We start from the raw sequence: 24,728 nt of genomic DNA on the forward strand, positions 1-24,728 counted from the left end.
CCAGCTGCAGAGAGCAGCAATAATGGAAAGTGTCCTGGAAATGGAAATGCTCAAGCTGAGCTTATTAAAGCATTCTGAACAGTATTTTTAAAAAATCAAGTATCAAAGAGGATAGGATTTGAAGTGAAAAAACATTTCTGTGTGCAGTGTTCTATGTACAAACTGCACAGTTCTACAGGATGATGAGCTATATCAAATACTACATTGGAAAAAAATATATAGTGGAAAGTAAACTCAAAACGAGGGAAAATATGGCAGAACACAAGAAGGAGAAAGTTTATTATCTTAGGTGTCCTGGAAATAATTCTGAAAAACATCTCCTTTTTCTTCATCTTCTACTCTGATTCACTTGGGACCAGGAGGGATCGCGGATGGATTCTGAACTGATGAAGCTGGAAATGCCTGCAAATTCATCCCCGGCTGGAACAGTCCCCCAGATTGGGTAGGAATTACTACAGACTGTTGTGGTGTTCCTGAAATTCCTACCCACTGTACTGGATACCCTGGCCCCCCCACAGCATTATATTGACAAACATGGGGTATTCCATATGATGATAATGGCCCAGGAAATGAAGGGCGTGAGAATCCTTGTGGCAAGGAGGCTGGGACAACTCCACGGATTTGGGACAGAGAAGAAATCCATGTTGATGTGTAGCCCATAGTAGATGGAGTATTCTAACAAAAAATAAAAACAAAAGATCAGTTTATTTGGTAGATACTTTTACCCATCTGTATTCTTTTTGGCTTACTACTCTCCCATTATTATTCTGAGTGTCTACCATTTTTGGAGTAACGTTCTGTGTGCTAAGCATAGTTATATACCTTATTTCATTTCATCTTCGTAACTGCCCTGCAAGGCAGGCATTTTTAGATGAGGAAACAGAAGCTCAATATTGATAACACCCATCACCACTTAGCAAGTTAATAGTAAGGTGAGGATTTGAACACAGTTCCAGCTAACTCCAAGACCCCTGCTAAATTTCTGTTCACAGTTTAGTGTCTCCTTTCCTCGTGCTAGCACTACTCTTCAATTTTTACTTCCTTCTGCCAGTCCCAGGCAGTCTCTCATTCAGGGCCACAGACAACAGTAGTCCATCTTACTACATAATTCTTTGGAGAAAGAGGAGCATGATTTAGAGTGGCATAGGGGAAAGCCTGGCATATAGTAGGTGCTCAATAAATGTCACCTCCCTACCTCCTCCTACTCACTATTTAAAGTCTGACATTTCTGTTATATTTTTGGAAATTTAAACTCGACAATTATGTTTTGGGCAGTACTAAGAAAACATATTCCTGCCTGACTCTTCTTATTATATTGTATTGTGATTATGTGTATGTATAGAGATTACTGAAATCTTATGCACATGGGAATAATAAGTCTAAATGGAAGTAAATAATTCTTACTTAAAGGAGAGCTTGGTATCAGTCCCAAATTCTTAGTTCTTCTAAACTGATGGTCAAGCTAAAACGCTTTCAACTAAAGTTTCAAACTACAGTTAGGTTAAAGGTTTTTAGCTTGACTCAAGAATGAATGACAAGATCTCTTGAGGTAAAAAAGAAACATTTGAAGTCCAGCAATCCCTTTTTCATATCAGTATTTTTGTTCTGTTAAAGTAAAACTAAATACTTCTGATTTTAAAATAGCACATATAGTATGATCACATTTTTGTAAAGCTATTTCTATGTATTCATATACAGACATAGAAAGATATCTGAAATGTTTATCTAAAGTTAGTGACAACTATTTCTGGGTGGTAGGATTTGAAGGTGGTATTTTAAAATTTTGTACTTTTCTGCATTGATTAAATTCTATAACAAACATTATTATTTTACAAACAGTAACAATGTGATTTTTATTTAAAAAAAATTGGAGATGACATGTTATACTTAATCTTCTCTTGGATATTTAAAAGGCATCTCAGATTCAAATGACCAAAACCAAATGTATGATCTTTCTTCTACCAAAACACACTGCCTGCTCATGTTCCCCTTCTTGATGATTGGTATGCTGGAATGATAGCCAGTTATACCAGCCAGAAACCTTGCCTTGACACCTCCCCTCTGCCAAACATCAGTTCCATCACTAAATCTGGTCCATTTTATCTCTTAAACATTTCTTGTAATCTGTTCACTTCTCTTCATCTCAGCTTCTCTCTCTCTTTTTTTTTTAAATTGAAGTATAGTTATTTAAAAAGTTGTTCAACTTCTCTTTATCGGGCCTACTGTGACTAACTCTTAATTGGTCTACCAACATCTACCCTTATCTTCAATAATCTTTCTTCTTGCTTCAAGCCAGAGTGATCTTTTCAAAAAGCAAATCTGGGGCTTCCCTGGTGGTGCAGTGGTTGAGAGTCTGCCTGCCGATGCAGGGGACACGGGTTCGTGACCCAGTCTGGGAAGATCCCACATGCCGCAGAGCGGCTGGGCCCGTGAGCCATGGCCACTGAGCCAGCGCGTCCGGAGCCTGTGCTCCGCAATGGGAGAGGCCACAACAGTGAGAGGCCCGCGTACCGCAAAAATAAAAAAAAAAAAAGCAAATCTGATCATGTCAACCCTAGGGCTTCAATGGCTATCCATCTGTCTTAACATAAAGACAAAGTTCCTTGTCATCACCACTTTTAAGACCCTCCTTAGATTCACTGTGCACCAACTCCTCTCTGCTCTCTACACTTCAGCCAAATGGACCTACTTTCAGTCCTTTCATTCTGTTTCCCCATACAGGGGTTTTGTATATGCTGTTCTTTCTGCTTAGAATCATATTCCCTCCCCTTTTCACCTAGTTAACACTTACTCATCCTGCAGATCTCTGCTCAATCATCACTTTCTCAGGGAAGCTTTTCTTGACTTCCCTTTACTAGGTCAAATTTCCCTTACTGTATGGTATCCTATATCTCTCCTTTGTAGTCCTTATTACAGCTGCAATTTTATGTTTATTTATACAAGTCTGTTCATATCTAACTGTCCCACCAGCATATAAGTCCCATGAGAAAAGGGAACATACTTGTTTTTGCTAATCAAACCCAGTGCCTAGCAGAGGGCTTGGCACATAATTGTGACAAATTTTTCTAAGGAACAGAACAGTAACATGCAAGAACATTAGATAGTGAGATGGGCTCTCCACACAAAGATATAATCAACTGAACCTAAAAATACAAAAATAGTTACCATATATAGGATACTACTACGTGCTAGGCACTTTAAAAATGTTACCTCATTTAATCCTCATAGCAATCCTGCAAAGCAGGAAGGTATTATCCCTGTTTTAAAGACATGAAAACTGACACACAAATGACTTGTCTAAAGTCACACAACTAGTAAATGACTGAGCTGACGCTGGGACCCCAGTCCGTATAAAGACCTTCACCACTTTTATTTGTACTCCATTTTCTACTCACTCTTCTTCCAAACATTCTCATTATACCACAATAAACCACCCTCCAACTCATCAACAAAGGCCTCCATTCACATAGTGCTCAGAGGATCTCTCACTGGCAGCACAAACACATCTATGCCTTAAAATTTGCCTCTAAAGGCTTCCAGTTTTTACAATGGTGATACTATCTGTGTATAAATCGGTGCCAGGAATAATATAAATACACAGAGCCCTTAAGCAGATACACTGCTTACTAGTTTGGAAAATCTAGGCTTTTGAAAAATTTTATTCAATGTTAACACTAAATGTATTTTCAGACTCTTTACCAAACTACATGCAATGACTATATATACACACACATATATGTACACAAACATAACACACACACACACTCAGATATATCTCTTTCAATTATATGGGTTCAGATTCTAAGCCCTGATTCACATTTTAATAGATTTATTCATTTTGAAAAAATGATACTTTAAAAATTCAAATACAGAAAAGTACAAAGTAAAATAAGGCCCAAATTCCACCATCCAGCATATCTTAATGGCTTTTCCTATTTCTATGCATATATACATGTATCTTATATAATTTTACATAAATACTATATATACTATTCTGTGAACCTGTCTTCCCACTCCAGAATGTGTTGTGGACATCTTTCTACATTTCAATTGCTTGTACACCTGACTAAGGACATATGCAATTAAGTAGACATCTCGCCCATAAACTTAAGATATATTTTATAATATTCTAGTTTAAATATCTTTAAAATTCTTTTTCATACTGAATACGTAAGATAACTTATTGGCTATGAGAATACTGATGTACAATTAACATAAGATAACTTTTCCTCAAAACCCAAATTCTTCTTGCACCACAAGGTTGAATTAACCCTCACTCCAGATGCTTTCTTTTTTGATACCTTTTTTTTCCTTCAGGTATAATAGCCTAAAACAAGGGTTAGCAATCTACAGCCTGCCACCTCTTTTTGCAAATCAAGTTTTAATGGAACAAAGCCATGCCCACTTGTTTATGTATTGTCTATGGCTGTGTTGATTAGTTACAACCACATGGCTTGAAAATATTTACTAATTGGCCCCTTCCCAGAAATAGTTTGCTGGCATCTGGCCTAAAACATAATTTGCTCAAAGACATAATGAATCTAGACAAGGATAAAAGTCTCTATGTTGTCAAATCACACCACTCTATCATAGTGACTATAACTATAGGCCTAAGTGAATCAATCTTTATGGTTTTAGTTCTCATAAATAAAGAGGGTCAGGTATAAACAACTTACTTCATATACTTTGTTCCAGTTGTCTGTTTCTAGTTTCTGTTGACTCTGTTTAAGTTGGTTTAAACTTGGCTTAATAAGAGAATTTCCTACTGTTTCCTTTGTCCAGTCATCCACCAGTTTGTGTAAGTCATCTGTGAACATCCCTTTTTTACTAGCTGGAGATTGCTGGCATGATGCTGCACTACTTTCCACACACAGTGGATCTATAAGAAGAAAAAAAAAACAGAGAAACCAGGAAAAGGAATTAAAACTGATAAACAAATACTCTTTTTTGGCCAGTAATGCAGAACTACATATTGGGTATAGATAGGGTAACCAGACATTCTAGTTCTGGCTTAAAGCTATGGTCCTTGTGTAATTACTAACAGTATCTCTTTCACTCTCAAAAGTTTCTTCTTGTTTGGATGGCAAATTATATGGTCACCTTAGGTATAAGTCAAATATAATAAATAGTATCTCAAAAATATTAGTATCAACTGTAATCTTATCATCAGGTTCCTCAGACAGATACTTAGAAGAGTTAAAAAACAATGACAGAATGTTAAAAATGGAAAGAACCTTAGAAGTCTAATCCAAAACACTTGTTTTATAATGGGGAAATGAGGCCCAGAAAAAGTAAATTGACATGCCTGAATTCCTTTTTTTTAAAATACATTTATTTATTTGTTTTTGTTTTTGGCTGTGTTGGGTCTTCGTTGCTGGGCGTGGGCTTTCTCTAGTTGCGGCAAGCGGGGGCTACTCTTCATTGCGGTACACAGGCTTCTCATTGCAGTGGCTTCTCTTGTTGCGGAGCACGGGCTCCAGGTGTGCGGGCTTCAGTAGTCGTGGCATGTGGGCTGAGTAGTTGTGGCCCATGGGCTCTAGAGTGCAGGCTCAGTAGTTGTGGTGCACAGGCTTACTTGCTCCGCGGCATGTGGGATCTTCCCAGACCAGGGATCGAACTTGTGTCCCCTGCGTTGGCAGGCGGATTCTTTTTTTTAACATCTTTATTGGAGATGTTAATGCTTTACAATGTTTAATGTTTAATGCTTTACAATGGTGTGTTAGTGGCTGCTGTATAACAAAGTGAATCAGCTATACTTATACATATATCCCCATATCCCCTCACTCTTGCGTCTCTCTCCCACCCCTCTAGGTGGTCACAAAGCACCGAGCTGATCTCCCTGTGCTATGTGGCTGCTTCCCACTAGCTATTTTACATTTGGTAGTGTATATATGTCCATGCCACTCTCTCACTTCGTCCCAGCTTACCCTTCCCCCTCCCCGTGTACTCAAGTCCATTCTGAATGTCTATGTCTTTATTCCTGCCCTGCCCCTAGGTTCTTCAGAACCATTTAAAAATTTTTTTTAGATTCCATATATATGTGTTAGCATACGGTATTTGTTTTTCTCTTTCTGACTTACTTCACTCTGTATGACAGACTCTAGGTCCATCCACCTCACTACAAATAACTCAATTTTGTTTCCTTTTATGGCTGAGTAATATTCCATTGTTTATATGTGCCACATCTTCTTTATTCATTCATCTGTCGATGGACACTTAGGTTCCTTCCATGTCCTGGCTATTGTAAATAGTGCTGCAATCAACATTGGGGTACATGACTCTTTTTGAATTACAGTTTTATCAGGGTATATGCCCAGTAGTGGTATTGCTGGGTCATATGGTGGTTCTATTTTTAGTTTTTTAAGGAACCTCCATACTGTTCTCCATAGTGGCTGTATCAATTTACATTCCCACCAACAGTGCAAGAGGGTTCCCTTTTCTCCACACCCTCTCCAGCATTTATTGTTTGTAGATTTTTTGATGATGGCCATTCTGACCGGTGTGAGGTGATACCTCATTGCAGTTTTGATTTGCATTTCTCTAATGATTAATGATGTTGAGCATCCTTTCATGTGTTTGTTGGCAATCTGTATATCTTCTTTGGAGAAATGTATATTTAGGGCTTGTGCCCATTTTTGGATAGGGTTGTTTGTTTTTTTGATATTGAGCTACATGAGCTGCTTACATATTTTGGAGATTAATCCTTTGTCAGTGGCTTCATTTGCAAATATTTTCTCCCATTATAAGGGTTGTCTTTTGTCTTGTTTATGGTTTCCTTTGCTGTGCAAAAGCTTTTAAGTTTCATTAGGTCCCATTTATTTATTTTTGTTTTTATTTCCATTTCTCTAGGAAGTGGGTAAAAAAGGATCTTGCTGTGATTTACATCATAGAGTGTTCTGCTATGTTTTCCTCTAAGAGTTTGATAGTGTCTGGCCTTACATTTAGGTCTTTAATCCATTTTGAGTTTATTTCTGTATACAGTGTTAGGGAGTGTTCTAATTTCATTCTTTTACATATAGCTGTCCATTCTTTTACATGTAGCTGTCCAGTTTTCCCAGCACCACTTATTGAAGAGGCTGTCTTTTCTCCATTGTATATTCTTGCCTCCTTTATCAAAGATAAGGTGACCATATATGCGTGGGTTTATCTCTGGGCTTTCTATCGTGTTCCATTGATCTATATTTCTGTTTTTGTGCCAGTACCATACTGTCTTGATTACTGTAGCTTTGTATTATAGTCTGAAGTCAGGGAGCCTGACTCCTTTTTCTTTCTTCTTTTTTCTTTCTCAATATTGCCTTGGCTATTTGGGGTCTTTTGTGTTTCCATACAAATTGTGATATTTTTTGTTCTAGTTCTGTGAAAAATGCCATTGGTAGTTTGATAGGGATTGCACTAAATCTGTAGATTGGCAGACGGATTTTTAACTACTGCGCCACCATGGAAGCCCCATGCCTGATTCTTGCAATTAGATGCCAGCAGAGCCAGGCCCAGAATTCTAAAGCCTAGAGAGCCTATAGAGAAGCCTATAGAGAAGAACTTTTTCTTTTAATATACCATACTGACTTTCAACAATCTTCAGAAAACTAGAATCTCATTTAAATTTTTGTTTACCAATATTTCTGTTTATTATTGATAAAAACAATGTCTATCTAGAATAGCAGAAATAAGAAGGCAGGTGCTTTTGTTAGCCTCATGAGTTCTGGAGTACAAGATGTCCAAATAGATGAAAGAAATCACTTACAGATGTCTTCATCAGTGAAAAGTTTCCTAATCTGAACATCACACCGTCTTTAAATTATTTAGTACTGTTACACAGGCTAACTAAATCATTCTCATAGAAAAGATTCATAAAGTTCCTCTGACTGATTTACAAGTCAAAACTTACAGAGTGGGTCTAAAATGAATTTTAGTAAATGCAGTTGTGAAATGTAAGCACAGTAACATTTCCACAGATTTAATTAAATAAACATGTGAAAATATCCTGTACAATTGTTATGGGACTTTTTTTTAATTGTGAAAAACTATAAAAAATGTAAAAGATAATGCAAGAAGCCTACATATAGACACTTTCAAAGTACTTTTCTTTATATTCTTTGAAACTCATAACAGGCCCGTGATATAGGTTCAGCAAGTATCATTCTATTTTGGGGATGGGAAGACTGGAATCCAGAAAGTAAACAGCTGACGTTATACGCTGGGGTTAGAACCCAAGTATCCTGACTATTTGGTCAGTGTGCTTTCCATTGTACCATGCCAATCCATGCAACAAACTGGAAAAAGGATAAGAAAATTGCTTAATAAGGAGGAACATGATAATCTCAATGACTGCTCATGCATAGTCTGTCATTCTCTATGACCCTTGTGCTACTGAAGGCTTAGAGTCAAGGAGATTAAAAGTTAAATGGACATAGGGAACTATACTCAATATCCTGTGACAAACCATAATGGAAAGAATATGAAAAAGAATACACACACACAGATATATATATATATATATATATATATATATATATATATATATATATATGGCTGAGTCACTTTGCTGTACAGAAGAAATTAACACAACATTGTAAATCAACTATATATACTTCAATAAAATTTAAAAACAAACAAACAGAGAAAAAAAACCAAGGGAAGTCTGAGAAAAACTGCCAAGAGGAGCTTAGAGACATGACACGTAAATATCAGGTGGTATCCTGGATGGGATCCTAGGACAGAAAAAGAATTTATGCAAAAACTAAGGAAATCAAAATAAAGTGTGGAATTTTTTGTTTTTTTGTTTTTTTGGTGATACGCAGACCTCTCACTGTTGTGGCCTCTCCCATTGCGGAGCACAGGCTCCGGACGCGCAGGCTCAGCAGCCATGGCTCACGGGCCCAGCGGCTCCACGGCATGTGGGATCTTCCCGGACTGGGGCACGAACCCGTGTCCCCTGCATCGGCAGGTGGACTCTCAACCACTGCGCCACCAGGGAAGCCCAAAGTGTGGAATTTTGTTAATAAAAATTAAATGGAAATATAGTAGTGAAAATTACTTAAGAAGAGTTTAATGAATTAAGTGGAACATATTCTCATATAGAAAAGTGTTTTACAAAAATAATGTTTACTAATTTTGAGTAACCATGATGTACTAAAAGGACGTACCAATCTTGTTGGAATTCCTACTTTTCTTTTTGAATTCCTACTTTTTAAAAACTTAAAACCCAAGGACACACAAGTCAGCCTATAATAAAAGTATCATTTTTTCCTGTTATCCCTCTGCACATTCATGTGATTCTCTGCCAACTCCAGTGAGCAAACAAATAGCACAACAATGTTGGGGAAGACTTTGGAGCTGAAGCCTTTATAGATTGTGTTCTTAACCTGGAAAATGTCAGCAGGTAGAAATAAAAAGCAGACGATAGCCAGAAACATATACATATTAGTGCCAGCATTTCTGCCCACCCAACTAATCTGAAGGAGTATTTTTGTGCTCATTCCCCTTTAGTTTCTTTAAAATAATAGAGCTAAGTTTGAATGTCATTCATTTAAGAACATTTCTGTACTAACGGAAAACCCAACGTCAGGATTCTCCTTGTGTACAAATCTGGTGGAACAAGTGATCTTATGCACTCAATTGGCGGGCAATGATGGCTGCTGCACTAGTGATACAGTTGCCAACAAGTAGAGGAAGAAATAACAAACCGAAACAAGTATTTATTTTTCTTTTATTGAAGTAACATTGATCTATAACATTATATAAGTTTCATGTGTACAACACTGTATGTCTACTTCTGTATACCCTACTGAATGTTATTCAGTGCCTAACTATTCCGTTAGGCACATTTATTGATTGATTTCATTTGAAAGTTATTCATATCATATTAAAGTTCACAAACCAGAAATTACCCGATGAATGCACATTAAAAGAAGTACTCTTCAAATGTGTTTTATGATAGGTAGTAACATAACTTCAAAGGTGCTCTTTAATATTCATTTCTTATTGATGAAATGAGTAAAATCAGAGTTCAGTCCTTGGTGTTCTTTTTTGTTTTCCCCCAAGGTGATTCCTACATTCAGATAGTTCCAGCGATCACCCAACTGCAAATGTTTCCATCTCTTATCTCAAATCTTGATGTCTCTTCAGTCCAACCTCACAGCCAACTCCCAAATTGTTTCTCCAATTCAATGTCAATAAATTCTTCAATTAAATACATCTGAAGTCAAGCCTATCATGGTCTAAGCACGACAGTTTGCCTAAATCTTATATTTCTTTTAAAGATACCATATTTTTTACAAACCACCCAGTCTCAGACTCTTTGGATCTCTCAACAAACACACACATATCCAGTTTATTACCACATCATGGCAAATCATCCTATACAGCATCTCCTGTCTGTTTTCACTTCCATAGTTCTCTAAACTCTTAATCATCTCATATATGGACTGCCATGATGGCAATGATCTAAACAGATTCACTCCCTGGTTCTAGCCAATACATTCTTCACATTGCCACCAGATTAGTACCAGTTAAATGCTGTTTTCAGCATTTCATTCCTCTCCTCCAAAAAGCCCCCAAAACGCAAACTTTAACAGTTTCTTAGTACTAACAATAGTGGGTTTTCAACTTGTTTCGGTGGCAAACTCCTTGGTAGTCATGATTGTCTTTGCAGAAAATGCAAACATAGATTATCTTATTTATTATCCTTGAACATCATATCATTTATTAAGCTTAAATACATAATAATGTGTTAGATTAAATATATTATCTTACATCAAACCATAGTATAGATAAGCTGTGGCAGTTGCCAAAAATTAAAAAAAAAAGTGTGGGGGAAAAAACCTTTTAATGTAAACTCTCCATTTCACCCAACTGTTACATTCTCTTTCTCCCAAATACATCTCACATTTTACGATTTGCATGCCTTTATAACATGCAATTCTACCTACTGACAATACTCTTCACACTCCACTTCATCAATTTTAATCCGGTCCATTTACCTTTCAACACCAACTCAAATCCTACTTCCTGAACGAAACAGTCTCAGACCACTATCACCTTTGACGATCTCCCATTGCCTCCTTTCAATCCACTGAAGACAGGATGTCTGGTATTGGGAGGCAATGCAGTATAACAGTGAAGAGCCAACACTTTGGAGTCAGACAGATTTGCTTAACCCCACTAACTGTAGTCTCCTTGCCTATAAGGACAGACTAACTTCTACCTACTTTAGAGATGTTTTGAGGATTGAGATTATGTAATGCAATTATGTTTCAGGGCTCCCAAGACCACTCACAGATTTACTGATTCCATAGACAGTCTTACAGAACTCAGCATATAGTTGTGCTCATAGCCAAGTTTGTTACAGCAAAAGGATGCACATAGGATCAGCAAGGGAAAAATACACAGGATTCTAGAGAAATTCATGCACAGACTTCCCTATGCTTTCTTCCTATGGTGAGGGAGCATTCTTGAGTATGCTCCTTTCTCTCAGCAACAAAAAATGGTAAGTTTCCGGCCAGGGAAGCCCGATAGAGACTCAGTGCCCAAGGTTTTTATTTGTGACTGGTCATGTAGGCAACTTTTGCCTAGCATTTACCAAAATGCCAGACTCTAAGAAGGAAAACAGGTATTCGGCATAAATCACATTATTTGTACCAACAATCTAGGCAACGTGAGCTATACTTATCAGGGAAGAAAGGGAAACCAAGTTCCTGCACACCAGCCAAGGTCCAACCTTGGAAACAGGCCTTTCTATAGATAGCAGTCTTGTGCCTGCTATGTTAACTCTTTTCTGCATAGTTTAGCACAGTGCTCATATTATAAGTTAACCACATACCTAAATTGTAGATACTATTACATGCAATATCCTGCATCAGTTCATGTTTCTCACAAAATAGGTATACCTGTGTGTAGGGAAAGATGGACGTGGATCTTTGTATATATGTTAAGGCAGTGCTTCTTAAAATGTGTTCTGTGAAAAGTGGGTTCTCTGGTAAAACTGTTTTGGGACATGTACATTTATTTCCTTTCTTGAAAATTCTCAATTCATATTAGCACATTAAAGGATCTAAGAGAGTCTACAGTGAAAAAATGGTTTTTATATGATTGACTCCAACATTTCCTATTTGACCACGCAACACCTATTAACTCCTTGCTGACAGCTTACAAAATGCTGCGCTAAGGCCAACAAATGTGTCCACCAATCTTGGCCAAATGGGGAAAATATGAAATGTTAGCAAGCTTTGAAAGAGAGCTATTAGAACTAGAAATATGAAATCACTTGGTTCTGTGATAGTCAATGAAGTAATAAAACCACTAGAAGGTATGTGTGGAACAACCTATCTTTGCAAACTTGGCTTCAATGAATTCTTAAAAGAAAGAGAAAATGAAGATAATTTAGTTCCCATTTAGGGAAATAATATTTTCGTATTAGGTCTGCTTAGGAATCAATCTAAACATTTTAATAAATAAGTTAATTTAATGAAGTTTAATAGTTAGATACTGTCACTTCTATCTGCTAAAAAATAATTTATGGCTTCTAGCATGACAGAGTGAGGTTTTCAAATCCTCTCCCTCAAAAGCAGTAATAAAACTGGACAGAACTCTCAAAAACAACCATTTCAGCAATCTGGAATTTGCCCAAAGTCCTACAACAAAATCGAAAGTGTTACTCATGAAAACTACTCAACTTTTAAGAACTGTGTAATCTGTGGCGTTTTTGCCCATGGCTGTTTCTGTTACCTCTGCACCAGCTCTTTTTGCCCAGCAATTCAACCGCAGCAGGACAGGCTGAGAAAACAATAAGCTTTGCTACTGCTGCCAGAGGTAACTCACTTGATTTGGAGCTTTAGAAGCAGTGTCTCCATTAACCTGAGGTTAACAGGGAGACCTGGGAAGTGAGACAACCATCGCAGGCTTGATCAATTCTCCACATATCTCAGGTTGACTGGAATATCGTCACATGCACAGCATAAACTCGAGGGCCCAAACCATATACACATCACTGGCTGACAGAGCCTGAACATGCAAGGAGGAGGCATGAGAAATCCTAGAGGAAAATGAAAGCTAGAAAATGGCCTCAAGTTTAAATGAGTTTCCCAGGCCAGGCCACACATAGATCCAGCAGCAGAAAGTGGAAGCCCTTTGGGCTTGAGGTGTTTAAAAGTGCAACCTCTGATCAATCTCTGGCTGAACACTAAGCAATGCAGATATAGGGGTCAATCCCAGGAAGTCAAGCTTAAAAATAAAAACTAGGGGGGAAAACTGAGCAGAGACATCAGCAGCTATACACTGCGGGGCAAACGGGCTTAACATATTTAGTCTCTCCATAAAAGCTGGACAGACTACATGGAGCAGCAATCTGAGGATTGTGAAGAGTTAATAGTAGCAGGTGAATAGGGAATAAAACCAAAATTCAAAGTACCATTAAAATGGCAGTGAGTTTACCAATTTTTCCTATCTGGTATCCATGGCTAATCTAGAAGCAGGCACTAGGGTATTCAAAGAGAAATCTCCAGACGAAATCCTCTACTTTTGGCATGAAAAATGGGAAAGGGAACTTCCAACATTCTCAAAATGTATAGAAATTCCTATTTTTTCTTCTTTTCTCTGTACTCTCTCCCCTACCCCCAAGCAATCCTGTGGTGGGAGAGTCCCTGGAAGCTCATGGAAGCCAAATTCTGAGGGAGGGGACCCCTCCCTTCTGATCAGTGGCGTGAGTTATGGTTCCATGAGAGTGAAGACAATCACTGTTGCTTTACTGCTGTCTCTAATCTCCCAAACCTTGGCCCTAAACATGTGCACAGTGGTAGGTGTGCACAAGAGAGCGGAGTAACTAAAATCCCAGATTTCTGGCTGAGGAACAAAAAAAGGAGTCACTGGGAATCAGAAAGTACTGGAGGTACTGCAGGGAGGGAAGAACTGAGAAAAGTTATTTTTGAATTCCTGGATTTACTACTGAGCTGTGCATACATGAATCCAATCCTATTCAGCATACCAAAGACATGAAAACTGAAAGAACAGACAACTTCCCAAGACTGAGACCCACTAGGAGACCCACACGTGGGATAGGTCCAAAAAGCACCACAGAGGCAAAGCAAATGAACTGACATTAGAACAACAGAACACAGAAGGCAGGTTGGAACTCATAAGGTAAAAATAACTGGGTCAATTACCTCCTATAACAAAAATGTCAACATTCTACATAGGATTTTAAAAAGACACCAGAGTCCTAGAATATTCAAAATGTCCAGGATAAAATTCAGTATGACTTGGCATACACAGAACCAGGACAATTTCAACTCATATGGGAAAAGATAACCAACAGATACTAATTCAAGGACAATACAGATGTTGGAATTATCTGACAAAGACTCTAAAGCAGCTATTTTTAAAATGCTCAAATAGGTAATCACAAAAACTACTGAACCCAATGACAAAACTGAAAATCTCAACAAAGAAATAGAGAAGAACATAAATGAAATTTTAGACCCAAAAAATATACAACAACCAAAAAAACCCATCAAAAAACCTCCTTGGATGAACTCAATAGCAGAAGGGAGATGACAAAAGAAAATGCAATTTTTTCCCAGTTTTATTGAGATATAAGTGACATACAGTACTGTATAAGTTTAAGGCGTACAGCATAATGATTTGAATTACATACATCATGAAACGATTACCACAAAAAGTTTAGTGAACATCCATCATCTCATATAGATACCAAATGAAAGAAAGGAATTTTTTCCCTTGTGATAAGAACTCAGATTTACTCTCTTAAAAACTTTCATATAACATACAGCAGTGTTAATTGTACTAATCATGTTGTACAGTACATTCCTAGTACTTATTTATCTTATAACTGCAAGTTTGTACCTTTGACCACCTTCGTCACCACACAAAGATACTATATTTTTGTTTTTTGTTTTTTTTTTTGCGGTACGCGGGCCTCTCACTGTTGTGGCCTTTCCCGTTGCGGAGCACAGGCTCCGGATGTGCAGGCTCAGCGGCCATGGCTCACGGGCCCAGCTGCTCCGCAGCATGTGGGATCTTCCCAGACTGGGGCACGAACCTGTGTCCCCTGCATTGGCAGGTGGACTCTCAACCACTGTGCCACCAGGGAAGCCCTGTATTTTTTTTTTGACTATATTTCTCATGCTGTACATTTCATCCCCGTGACTCATTTATTTTCTAACTGGAAGTTTGTACTTCTTAATTTCCCTCACCTATTTCACTCATTCCCACCACCCCCCAGAAAATTCAATTTAAACAACAGAGAAATAAGACAAAAAACAAACATGTACAGAAACTAAGGGACCTATAGGACAATAGCAAAAAGTCTAAAATCTGTGTCATCAGAGTCCCAGAAGGAGAGTGAAAAAAAGAGCATGATAAGAAAAAAATATCTGAAGAACTACTAGTTGAAAACTTGCTAAATTTGGAAAAGGACATAAACCCACATACTCAAGAAGCTCAGTGAACTCAAAACAGAAATAAACACAAAGAAACGCATGCCTACATATGTAATTGCTGAAACTGAAACAGAAAAATTGCTGAAAATTAAAGAGAAGAAAAATTCTGAAAGCAACCAGAGAAAAACAATGCATTTTATACAGGAAAACAATGATTCAAATTTCTAGGGATTTCTCATCACAAACCATGGAAGCTAGAAAGAAGTGGCATAATATTTTCAAAATGCTAAAATACGTTGTCAACCCCAAATTCTGTATACAGCAAAATTATGCTTCAGGAATGAAGGTGTGAAAAAAGACATTCTCAGATGAAAAAAAGTTAAGAGAATTTGTCACCAGCAGATCTGTTCTAAAAGAGACACTAAAGGAAGATCTTCAAACAGAGGGAAATTATATGAGTAGGAAACATGAAAGAGCAGAAATGAAGGAAGACCAACAGAAGTGGTAGATATCAGGGTAAATGTATTCTTTTCAGTTCTGAAACTCAAGCAAAATGAAAATTATAACACCGTGTGACATAGTTTTTCATATATGTAGATGGAATACTTAAGACAAGTTATAGAAGGAAGAAATCTATATGGATGTAAGGTTTCTACATTCCTCTTGAAGTAGTAAAAGATTGATTTTAAGTAGACTGAAAAGGTATAATCCCTAGAACAACCACTTAAAAGTGTACAAAGAAATAAAGAAAAAAACATAATAGATAAATTAAAATGGAATACTAAAAGTACATTCAAATAAACCAAATGAAGGTAGGAAAGGAGAAGGAATAAAAAACAAACAGAAAACAGATTTAAAATATGGCAGACCAAAATCCAAACATATTGATCATTACATTCACTATAAATGGTTTTAAAATATTTGAACGAGATTGCAAGAATGGATTTTTTTTTAATGTGACCATAAGCTGTCTGCAAGAAACTCACTTCAAATATAATACAGGCAGGTTAAAACTAAAAGGATGAAAAAGATACACCATGCAAACAGTAACCAAAAGAAAGATGGAATGCGTATTTAATATCAAAGGAGACATCAAAGCAAGCAAAAATAACCAAGAATAAAGAGGGATATTACATAATGATAAAAGTCAATCCACCAAGAAGACATAACAATGCTGTGTCTGTAACTAACAAAATACCCTCAAAATACATGAGGCAAAAACTGACAGAATTGAAAAGAGAAAAACAAATCCATAATTACAGCTGGAGTCTTCTACACTGTTCTCTCACTCAACAATAGAAGTAGTGCACAGCAAATAAGCAAGGATATAAAATAATTGAATAATACCATTCAAACATCTAGATCTAACTGACATTTATAGAAAACTCTACTAAACAACAATAGGGTATACTTTATTTTCAAGTGCACATGAAACATTCACCTAAATAAACCATATCCTGGGTCATAAAACAAACCTGAACAAACTGAAAGTAATCAAAACCATTGAAAATATATCTTCTGATCATAATGAAATTGAAGTACAAATTAGTAACAGAGATAATAAGAAACACTTGGAAATTAAACAACACAATTTACCAAATAAACCATGGAACAAAGAGGAAGTTTCAAGGGAAATAAGAAAATATTTGGAACTGAAAAAACCCCTACAATACAACATATCAAAACACAGAGGATCCTAGAGAGCAAAGAATAAACCTTAATGTGTGAAAAAAATTTAAATCATTTAGGAAGTCATAAAGATCCCAGGATGGAATGCATTTGCCAAAAAGTACAGAACTTTACAGCAAAAAGAGTCAATTTTAGCGGCTTCCCTGGTGGTGCAGTGGTTGGGACTCTGCCTGCCGATGCAGGGGACGTGGGTTCGTGCCCCGGTCTGGGAAGATCCCACATGCTGCGGAGCGGCTGGGCCCGTAAGCCATGGCCACTAAGCCTGCACGTCCGGAGCCTGTGCTCTGCAACGGGAGAGGCCACAACAGTGAGAGGCCCACGTACCAAAAAAAAAAAAACAAACAAGAGTCAATTTTAATGTATGAAATTTAAGAAAATCATTTAGGAGGCCAGGGGATCTCAGGATGGAATGCAGAATGTGACAAAAGAATCTAATCATATTACAAATGTATGAAGGGATCTCACATAAAGGAGTACAGGAACAAGTGCTGACCTGCATAACTTTGGAAATGAGTGGCACCTATAATATTAAAGGCAAAAGAAACTATTCATAAGCACTGCATTCTAGTTGATAAAGGTATTTCCCACTGGGGCATAAATGAACAAATCTGAAACCACTATACCTTATACTGGAATTGGACAATTAAATAAATAGATAGGGGATGGTGAGAGCCTCTCACTGTTGGACTGGGAGTTTACAGATAAACAAGGGAAGAAGGCTATATAATCCGTATGGTAATGGATTAGAGTTGGAGATACCAATATGAATGCATATTTACCTTAATATAGACACAGATGGTTACATATAGAAATATTCATAGACATGGATATATATCAGTTAGTATGCATAGATATATTTCCTTATCTGTCAGCTAAAAGGGCCTAGAAGCAATGACATCCCAGTAGCAATGAGCACACCAAGCACCCAGATCTTGGTTTCTAACCTAATCTCCGATAAAATGAATTATGGTTCCTTGTGGAAATGGTGGCTTCTAGGAGCAGAAAGTATACAAGATGAGCTAGGAGAATGTTCCACTGCCCGTGTAGGGAAGCAAAACTTGCCACCCCAAAATATATCTTTGGCTTGTGGATTATTTCAAGCTAAAAATAATCAAGGCCCAAATGACTTGGGAAGAAACTTTGACTTCCCTCTCACTGCCTAAAATAATTTAGATAGAGGACCTGTTTCAATTATAGAGCTATCACCAGAGATATATACAAAGAACAGGGCTAGGTGTGGTAGGCTAAACTGTAGGCAGAGCTAAAGATCAGAGTCCACTCTGTGTCCCACTGTCTCTGCATGGCCCAGCAAATATTTGCTTTTCCATCTTCATGTGAATTGCCTTCCTCCCCTTTGAAGTCTCCCAACATCTTCTTTTGTTGTTAGCTAAAGATGGTATTTAAGGTGAGGGCTTCAGTCATTTTGGTGAGTTACTCAGTTTTCCTGGGTCTCTCCCATGTATACATATTTTTTTAAATTTTATTTTATTTATTTTTTTATACAGCAGGTTCTTATTAGTCATCAATTTTATACACATCAGTGTATACATGTCAATCCCAATCGCCCAATTCAGCACACCACCATTCCTACACCCCTGCGGCTTTCCCCCCTTTATGTCCATACATTTGTTCTCTACATCTGTGTCTCAACTTCTGCCCTGCAAATCGGTTCATCTGTACCATTTTTCTAGGTTCCACATACAGGATTTAATATACGCTATTTGTTTTTCTCCTTCTGACTTACTTCACTCTAGATCCATCCACATCTGAACAAATGACCCAATTTCGTTCCTTTTTATGGCTGAGTAATATTCCATTGTATATAGGTCCCACAACTTCTTTACCCATTCGTCTGTCACTGGGCATTTAGGTTGCTTCCATGACTTGGCTATTGTAAATAGTGCTGCAATGAACATTGGGGTGCATGTGTCTTTTTGAATTATGGTTTTCTCTGGGTATATGCCTAGTAGTGGGATTTCTAGATCATATGGTAATTCTATTTTTAGTATTTTAAGGAAACTCCATACTGTTCTCCATAGTGGCTGTATGCATTTACATTCCCACCAACAGTGCAAGAGGGTTCCCTATTCTCCAAACCCTCTCCAGCATTTGGTGTGTGTAGATTTTGCAATGGTGCCTATTCTAACTAGTGTGAGGTGATACCTCATTGTAGTTTTGATTTGTATTTCTCTAATAATTAGTGATGTTGAGCAGCTTTTCATGTGCTTCTTGGTCTTCTGTATGTCTTCTTTGGAGAAATGTCTATTTAAGCCTTGTGTCCATTTTTGGATTGGGTTGTTTGTTTTTTCAATATTGAGCCACATGAGCTCTTTATATATTTTGGATATTAATCCTTTGTCCATTGATTTGTTTGCACATATTTTCTCCCATTCTGAGGGCTGTCTTTTCGTCTTCTTTATGGTTTCCTTTGCTGTGCAAAAGCTTTTAAGTTTCATTAGGTCCCATTTATTTATTTTTGTTTTTATTTCCATTACTCTAGGAGGTGGATAAAAAAAGATCTTGCTGTGATTTATATCAAAGAGTGTTCCTCCAATGTTTTCCTCTAAGAGTTTTATAGTATCCGGTCTTACATTTAGGTCTCAAATCCATTTTGAGTTTATTTTTGTGTATGGTGTTAGGGAGTGTTCTAATTTCATTCTTTTACACGTAGCTGTCCAGTTTTCCCAACACCACTTATTGAAGAGACTGTCTTTTCTCCATTGTATATCCTTGCCTCCTTTGTCATAGGTTAGTTGACCATAGGTGCCTGGGTTTATCTCTGGGCTTTCTATCTGGTTCCATTGATCTATGTTTCTGTTTTTGTGCCAGTACCATATTGTCTTCATTACTGTAGCTTTGTAGTATAGTCTGAAGTCAGGGAGTCTAATTCCTCCCACTCCATTTTTTTCCCTCAAGACTGATTTGGCTATTTGGGGTCTTTTGTGTCTCCATACAAATTTTAAGATTTTTTGTTCTAGTTCTGTAAAAAATTACACTGGCAACTTGACAGGGATTGCATTGAATCTGTAGATTGCTTTGGAGAGTTTAGTCATTTTCACAGTATTGATTCTTCCAATCCAAGAACATGGTATACCTCTCCATCTGTTGGTATCATCTTTAATTTCTTTCATCAGTGTCTTATAGTTTTCTGCATACAAATCTTTTGTCTCCCTAGGTAGGTTTATTCCTAGGTATTTTATTCTTTTTGTTGCAGTGGTAAATGGGAGTGTTTCCTTAATTTCTCTTTCAGATTTTTCATCATTAGGGTATAGGAATGCAAGAGATTTCTGTGCATTAATATTTTATCCTGTAACTTTACCAAATTCAATGATTAGCTCTAGTAGTTTCTGGTGGCATCTTTAGGATTCTCTATGTATAGTATCATGTCATCTGCAAACAGTGACAGCTTTACTTCTTTTCCAATCTGTATTCCTTTTATTTCTTTTTCTTCTCTGATTGCTGTAGCTAGGACTTCCAAAACTATGTTGAATAATAGTGGTGAGAGTGGACATCCTTGTCTTGTTCCTGATCTTAGAGGAAATGCTTTCAGTTTTTCACCATTGAGAATGATGTTTGCTGTGGGTTTGTCGTATATGACCTTTATTATGTTGAGGTAGGTTCCCTCTATGCCCACTTTCTGGAGAGTTTTTATCATAAATGGGTATTGAATTTTGTCAAAAGTTATTTCTGCATCTATTGAGATGACCATATGGGGTTTTTTTGTGTGTGTGTGATACGCGGACCTCTCACTGTTGTGGCCTCTCCTGTTGCAGAGCACAGGCTCCGGACACGCATGCTCAGCGGCTATGGCTCACGGGCCTAGGCACTCCACGGCATGTGGGATCTTCCTGGACCAGGGCACAAACCCGTGTCCCCTGCATTGGCAGGGGGACTCTGAACCACTGCGCCACCAGGGAAGCCCGATCATATGGTTTTTATTCTTCAGTTTGTTAATATGGTGTATCACATTGATTGATTTGCGTATATTGAAGAATCCTTGCATCCCTGGTATAACTCCCACTTGATCATGGTGTATGATCCTTTTAATGTGTTGTTGGATTCTGTTTGCTAGTATATTGTTGAGGATTTTTGCATCTATATTCATCAGTGATATTGGTCTGTAATTTCCTTTTTTTTCTAGTATATTGGTCTGGTTTTGGTATCAGGGTAATGGTGGCCTCATAGAATGAGTTTGGGAGTGTTCCTTCCTCTGCAATGTTTTGGAAGAGTTTGAGAAGGATGGTTGTTAGCTCTTCTCTAAATGTTTGACAGAATTTACCTGTGTAGTCATCTGGTCCTGGACTTTTGTTTGTTGGAAGATTTTTTTTTTTTTTTTTTGCTGTATGCGGGCCTCTCACTGTTGTGGCTTCTCCCGTTGCAGAGCACAGGTTCCCGACACGCAGGCTCAGTGGCCATGGCTCCTGGGCCCAGCCGCTCTGCGGCATGTGGGATCATCCTGGACTGGGGCACGAACCCGTGGCCCCTGCATTGGCAGGCGGACCCCCAACCACTGCACCACCAGGGAAGTCCTGTTGGAAGATTTTTAATCACAGTTTGAATTCCACTACTTATGATTGTTCTGCTCATATCTTCTATTTCTTCCTGTTTCAGCCTTGGAAGGTTATACCTTTCTAAGAGTTTGTCCATTTCTTCCAGGTTGTCCATTTTATTGGCATACAGTTGCTTGTAGTAGTCTCTTAGGATGCTTTGTATTTCTGCGGTGTCTGTTGTAACTTCTCCTTTTTCATTTCTAATTTTATTGATTTGAGTCCTCTCCCTCTTTTTCCAGATGAGTCTGGCTACTGGTTTATCAATTTTGTTTGTCTTCTCAAAGAACCAGCTTTTAGTTTTATTGATCTTTGCTATTGTTTTCTTTGTTTCTATTTCATTTATTTCTGCTCTGATCTTTATGATTTCTTTCCTTTGGGTTTTGTTTGTTCCTCTTTCTCTAGTTCCTTTAGGTGTAAGGTTAGATTGTTTATTTGAGATTTTTCCTGTTTCTTGAGGTAGGCTTCTATAGGTATAAACGTCCCTCTTAGAACTGCTTTTGCCACATCCCATAGGTTTTGGATCATCGTGTTTTTGTTGTCATTTGTCTCTAGGTATTTTTTGATTTCCTCTTTGATTTCCTCAGTGATTTCTTGGTTATTTAGTACCGTATTGTTTAGCCTCCATGAGTTTGTGTTTTTTACATGTTTTTCCCAGTAATTCATTTCTAATCTCATAGCGCTGTGGTCATAAAAGATGCTTGATATGATTTCAATTTTCTTAAATTTACTGAGGCTTGATTTGTGACCCAAGATGTGGTCTATCCTGGGGACTCTTCCATGAGCACTTGAGAAGAAAGTGTAATCTGCTGTTTTTGGATGGAATGTCCTAGAAATATCAATTAAATCTCGTCTATTGTGTCATTTAAAGCTTGTGTTTCCTTATTTCTTTTCACTTTGGAAGATCTGTCCATTGGTGTAAGTGAGGTGTTAAAGTCACCCACTATTGTGTTACTGTCGATTTCCTCTTTTATAGCTGTTAGCAGTTGCCTTATGTATTGAGGTGCTCCTATGTTGGGTGCATATATATTTATAATTGCTATATCTTCTTCTTGGATTGATCCCTTCATCATTAGGTAGTGTCCTTCCTTGTCTCTTGTAACATTCTTTATTTTTAAGTCTATTTTATCTGATAGGAGTATTGCTACTCCAGCTTTCTTTAGATTCCCATTTCCATGGAATATCTTTTTCCATCCCCTCACTTTCAGTCTGTATGTGTGCCTAGGTCTGAAGTGGCTCTCTTGTAAGCAGCATATATATGGGTCTTGTTTCTGTATCCATCCAGCAAGCCTATGTCTTTTGGTTGTAGCATTTAATCCAGTCACGTTTAAGGTAATTATTGATATGTATGTTCCTATGACCATTTTCTTATTGTTTTGGGTTTGTTTTTGTAGGTCCTTTTCTTCTCTTGTGTTTCCCACTTAGGGAAGTTCCTTTAGCATTTGTTGTACAGCTGGTTTGGTGGTGCTGAATTCTGTTAGGTTTGGCTTCTCTGTAAAGCTTTTGATTTCTCCACCAAATCTGAATGAGATCCTTGCTGGGTAGAGTATTCTTGGTTGTAGGTTCTTCCCTTTCATCACTTTAAGTATATCATGCCACTCCCTTCTGGCTTGTAGAGTTTCTGCTGAGAAATCAGCTGTTAACCTTATGGGAGTTCCCTGTATGTTATTTGTCATTTTTCCCTTGCTGATTTCAATAATTTTTCTTTGTCTTTAATTTTTGCCAATTTGATTACTATGTGTCTCGGCGTGTTTCTCCTTGGGTTTATCCTGTATGGGACTCCCTGCGCTTCCTGGACTTGGGTGGCTATTTCCTTTCCCATGTTAGGGAAGGTTTCAACTATAATCTCTTCAAATATTTTCTCTGGTCCTTTGTCTCTCTCTTCTCCTTCTGGGACCCCTATAATGCGAATGTTGTTGTGTTTAATGTTGTCCCAGAGATCTCTTAGGCTGTCTTCATTTCTTTTCATTCTTTTTTCTTTAGTCTGTTCCGCAGCAGTGAATTCCACCATTCTGTCTTCCAGGTCACTTATCCGTTCTTCTGCCTCAGTTATTGTGCTATTGATTCCTTCTAGTGTAGTTTTCATTTCAGTTATTGTATTGTTCATCTCTGTTTGTTTGTTCTCTAGTTCTTCTAGGTCTTTACTAAACATTTCCTTATTTTATTTTATTTTTTTTTTTGTGGTACGCGGGCCTCTCACTGTTGTGGCCTCTCCCGTTGCGGAGCACAGGCTCTGGACACGCAGGCCCAGCGGCCATGGCTCACAGGCCCAGCTGCTCCACAGCATGTGGGATCTTCCCGGACCGGCACACGATCCTGTGTCCCCTGCATCGGCAGGTGGACTCTCAACCATTGCGCCACCAGGGAAACCCTGTTAAACAGTTCTTGCATCCTCTCAATCTTTGCCTCCATTCTTTTTCCGAGGTCCTGGATCATCTTCACTATCATTATTCTGAATTCCTTTTCTGGAAGGTTGCCTATCATCACTTCATTTAGTTGTTTTTCTGGGGTTTTATCTTGTTTCTTCATCTGGTACATAGCCCTCTGCCTTTTCATCTTGTCTATCTTTCTGTGAATGTCTCCCATGTATACGTTATTAAACTTGTGTTTGATTTTCTCCTATTAATTTGTTTCATGTTAATTTAATTCTTAGACCAGCCAGAGGAACCTAGAATGACAGAGGAAAATTTCTTCCCGCCCAACACCAGTAAGTAAAGATTTGTTCAAAAACAAAATTCTTCAAAATAACTGATCAGTACTCCTCAAAACTGTCAGGGTCATCAAAAACAAGGAAATTCTGAGAAACTGTTGAAGCCAAAAGGAGCCTAGGAGACATGACTGCTAAATATAATGTGATGTCCTGGATGTGATCCTGGGACAGAAAAAGGATATAAAGTAAAAACTAAGGAAATCAGAGTAAAATGTGGATTTTGATTAACAATCATGTATCTAGATTGGTTTATTAGCTGTGATAAATGTACCATACTAATGTATAAGATGTTAATAATTGGAGAAACTGGGCATGAGAGATATGGAAACTTTCTGTACTATCTTAATAATTTTTGTGTAAATCTAAAAATATCCCCCCAAAATAAAGCTT

The 24,728-nt window shown here is 37.7% G+C and overlaps 1 protein-coding gene across 2 annotated transcripts in view; it reads right to left on the reverse strand.

The window, feature by feature from the left end:
- Positions 1-345: 345 nt before the first annotated feature.
- Positions 346-24,728, reverse strand: part of WNK3 (WNK lysine deficient protein kinase 3) — a 126,266-nt gene continuing 101,883 nt past the window's right edge. Inside the window, exons 21-23 of one of the 2 annotated variants that reach the window (XM_065900743.1) lie at positions 10,836-10,851; positions 4,677-4,879; positions 346-675 (exon numbers count right to left, since the gene is read on the reverse strand). In XM_065900743.1, the coding sequence (XP_065756815.1) occupies positions 346-675; positions 4,677-4,879; positions 10,836-10,851 (549 nt within the window). The remainder of the gene's footprint in view (positions 676-4,676; positions 4,880-10,835; positions 10,852-24,728) is intronic. The other variant, XM_065900745.1, reaches the window with a different exon arrangement.

Source organism: Phocoena phocoena, chromosome X (assembly GCF_963924675.1).
Source record: "Phocoena phocoena chromosome X, mPhoPho1.1, whole genome shotgun sequence".
NCBI classification, from domain to species: Eukaryota; Metazoa; Chordata; class Mammalia; order Artiodactyla; family Phocoenidae; genus Phocoena; species Phocoena phocoena.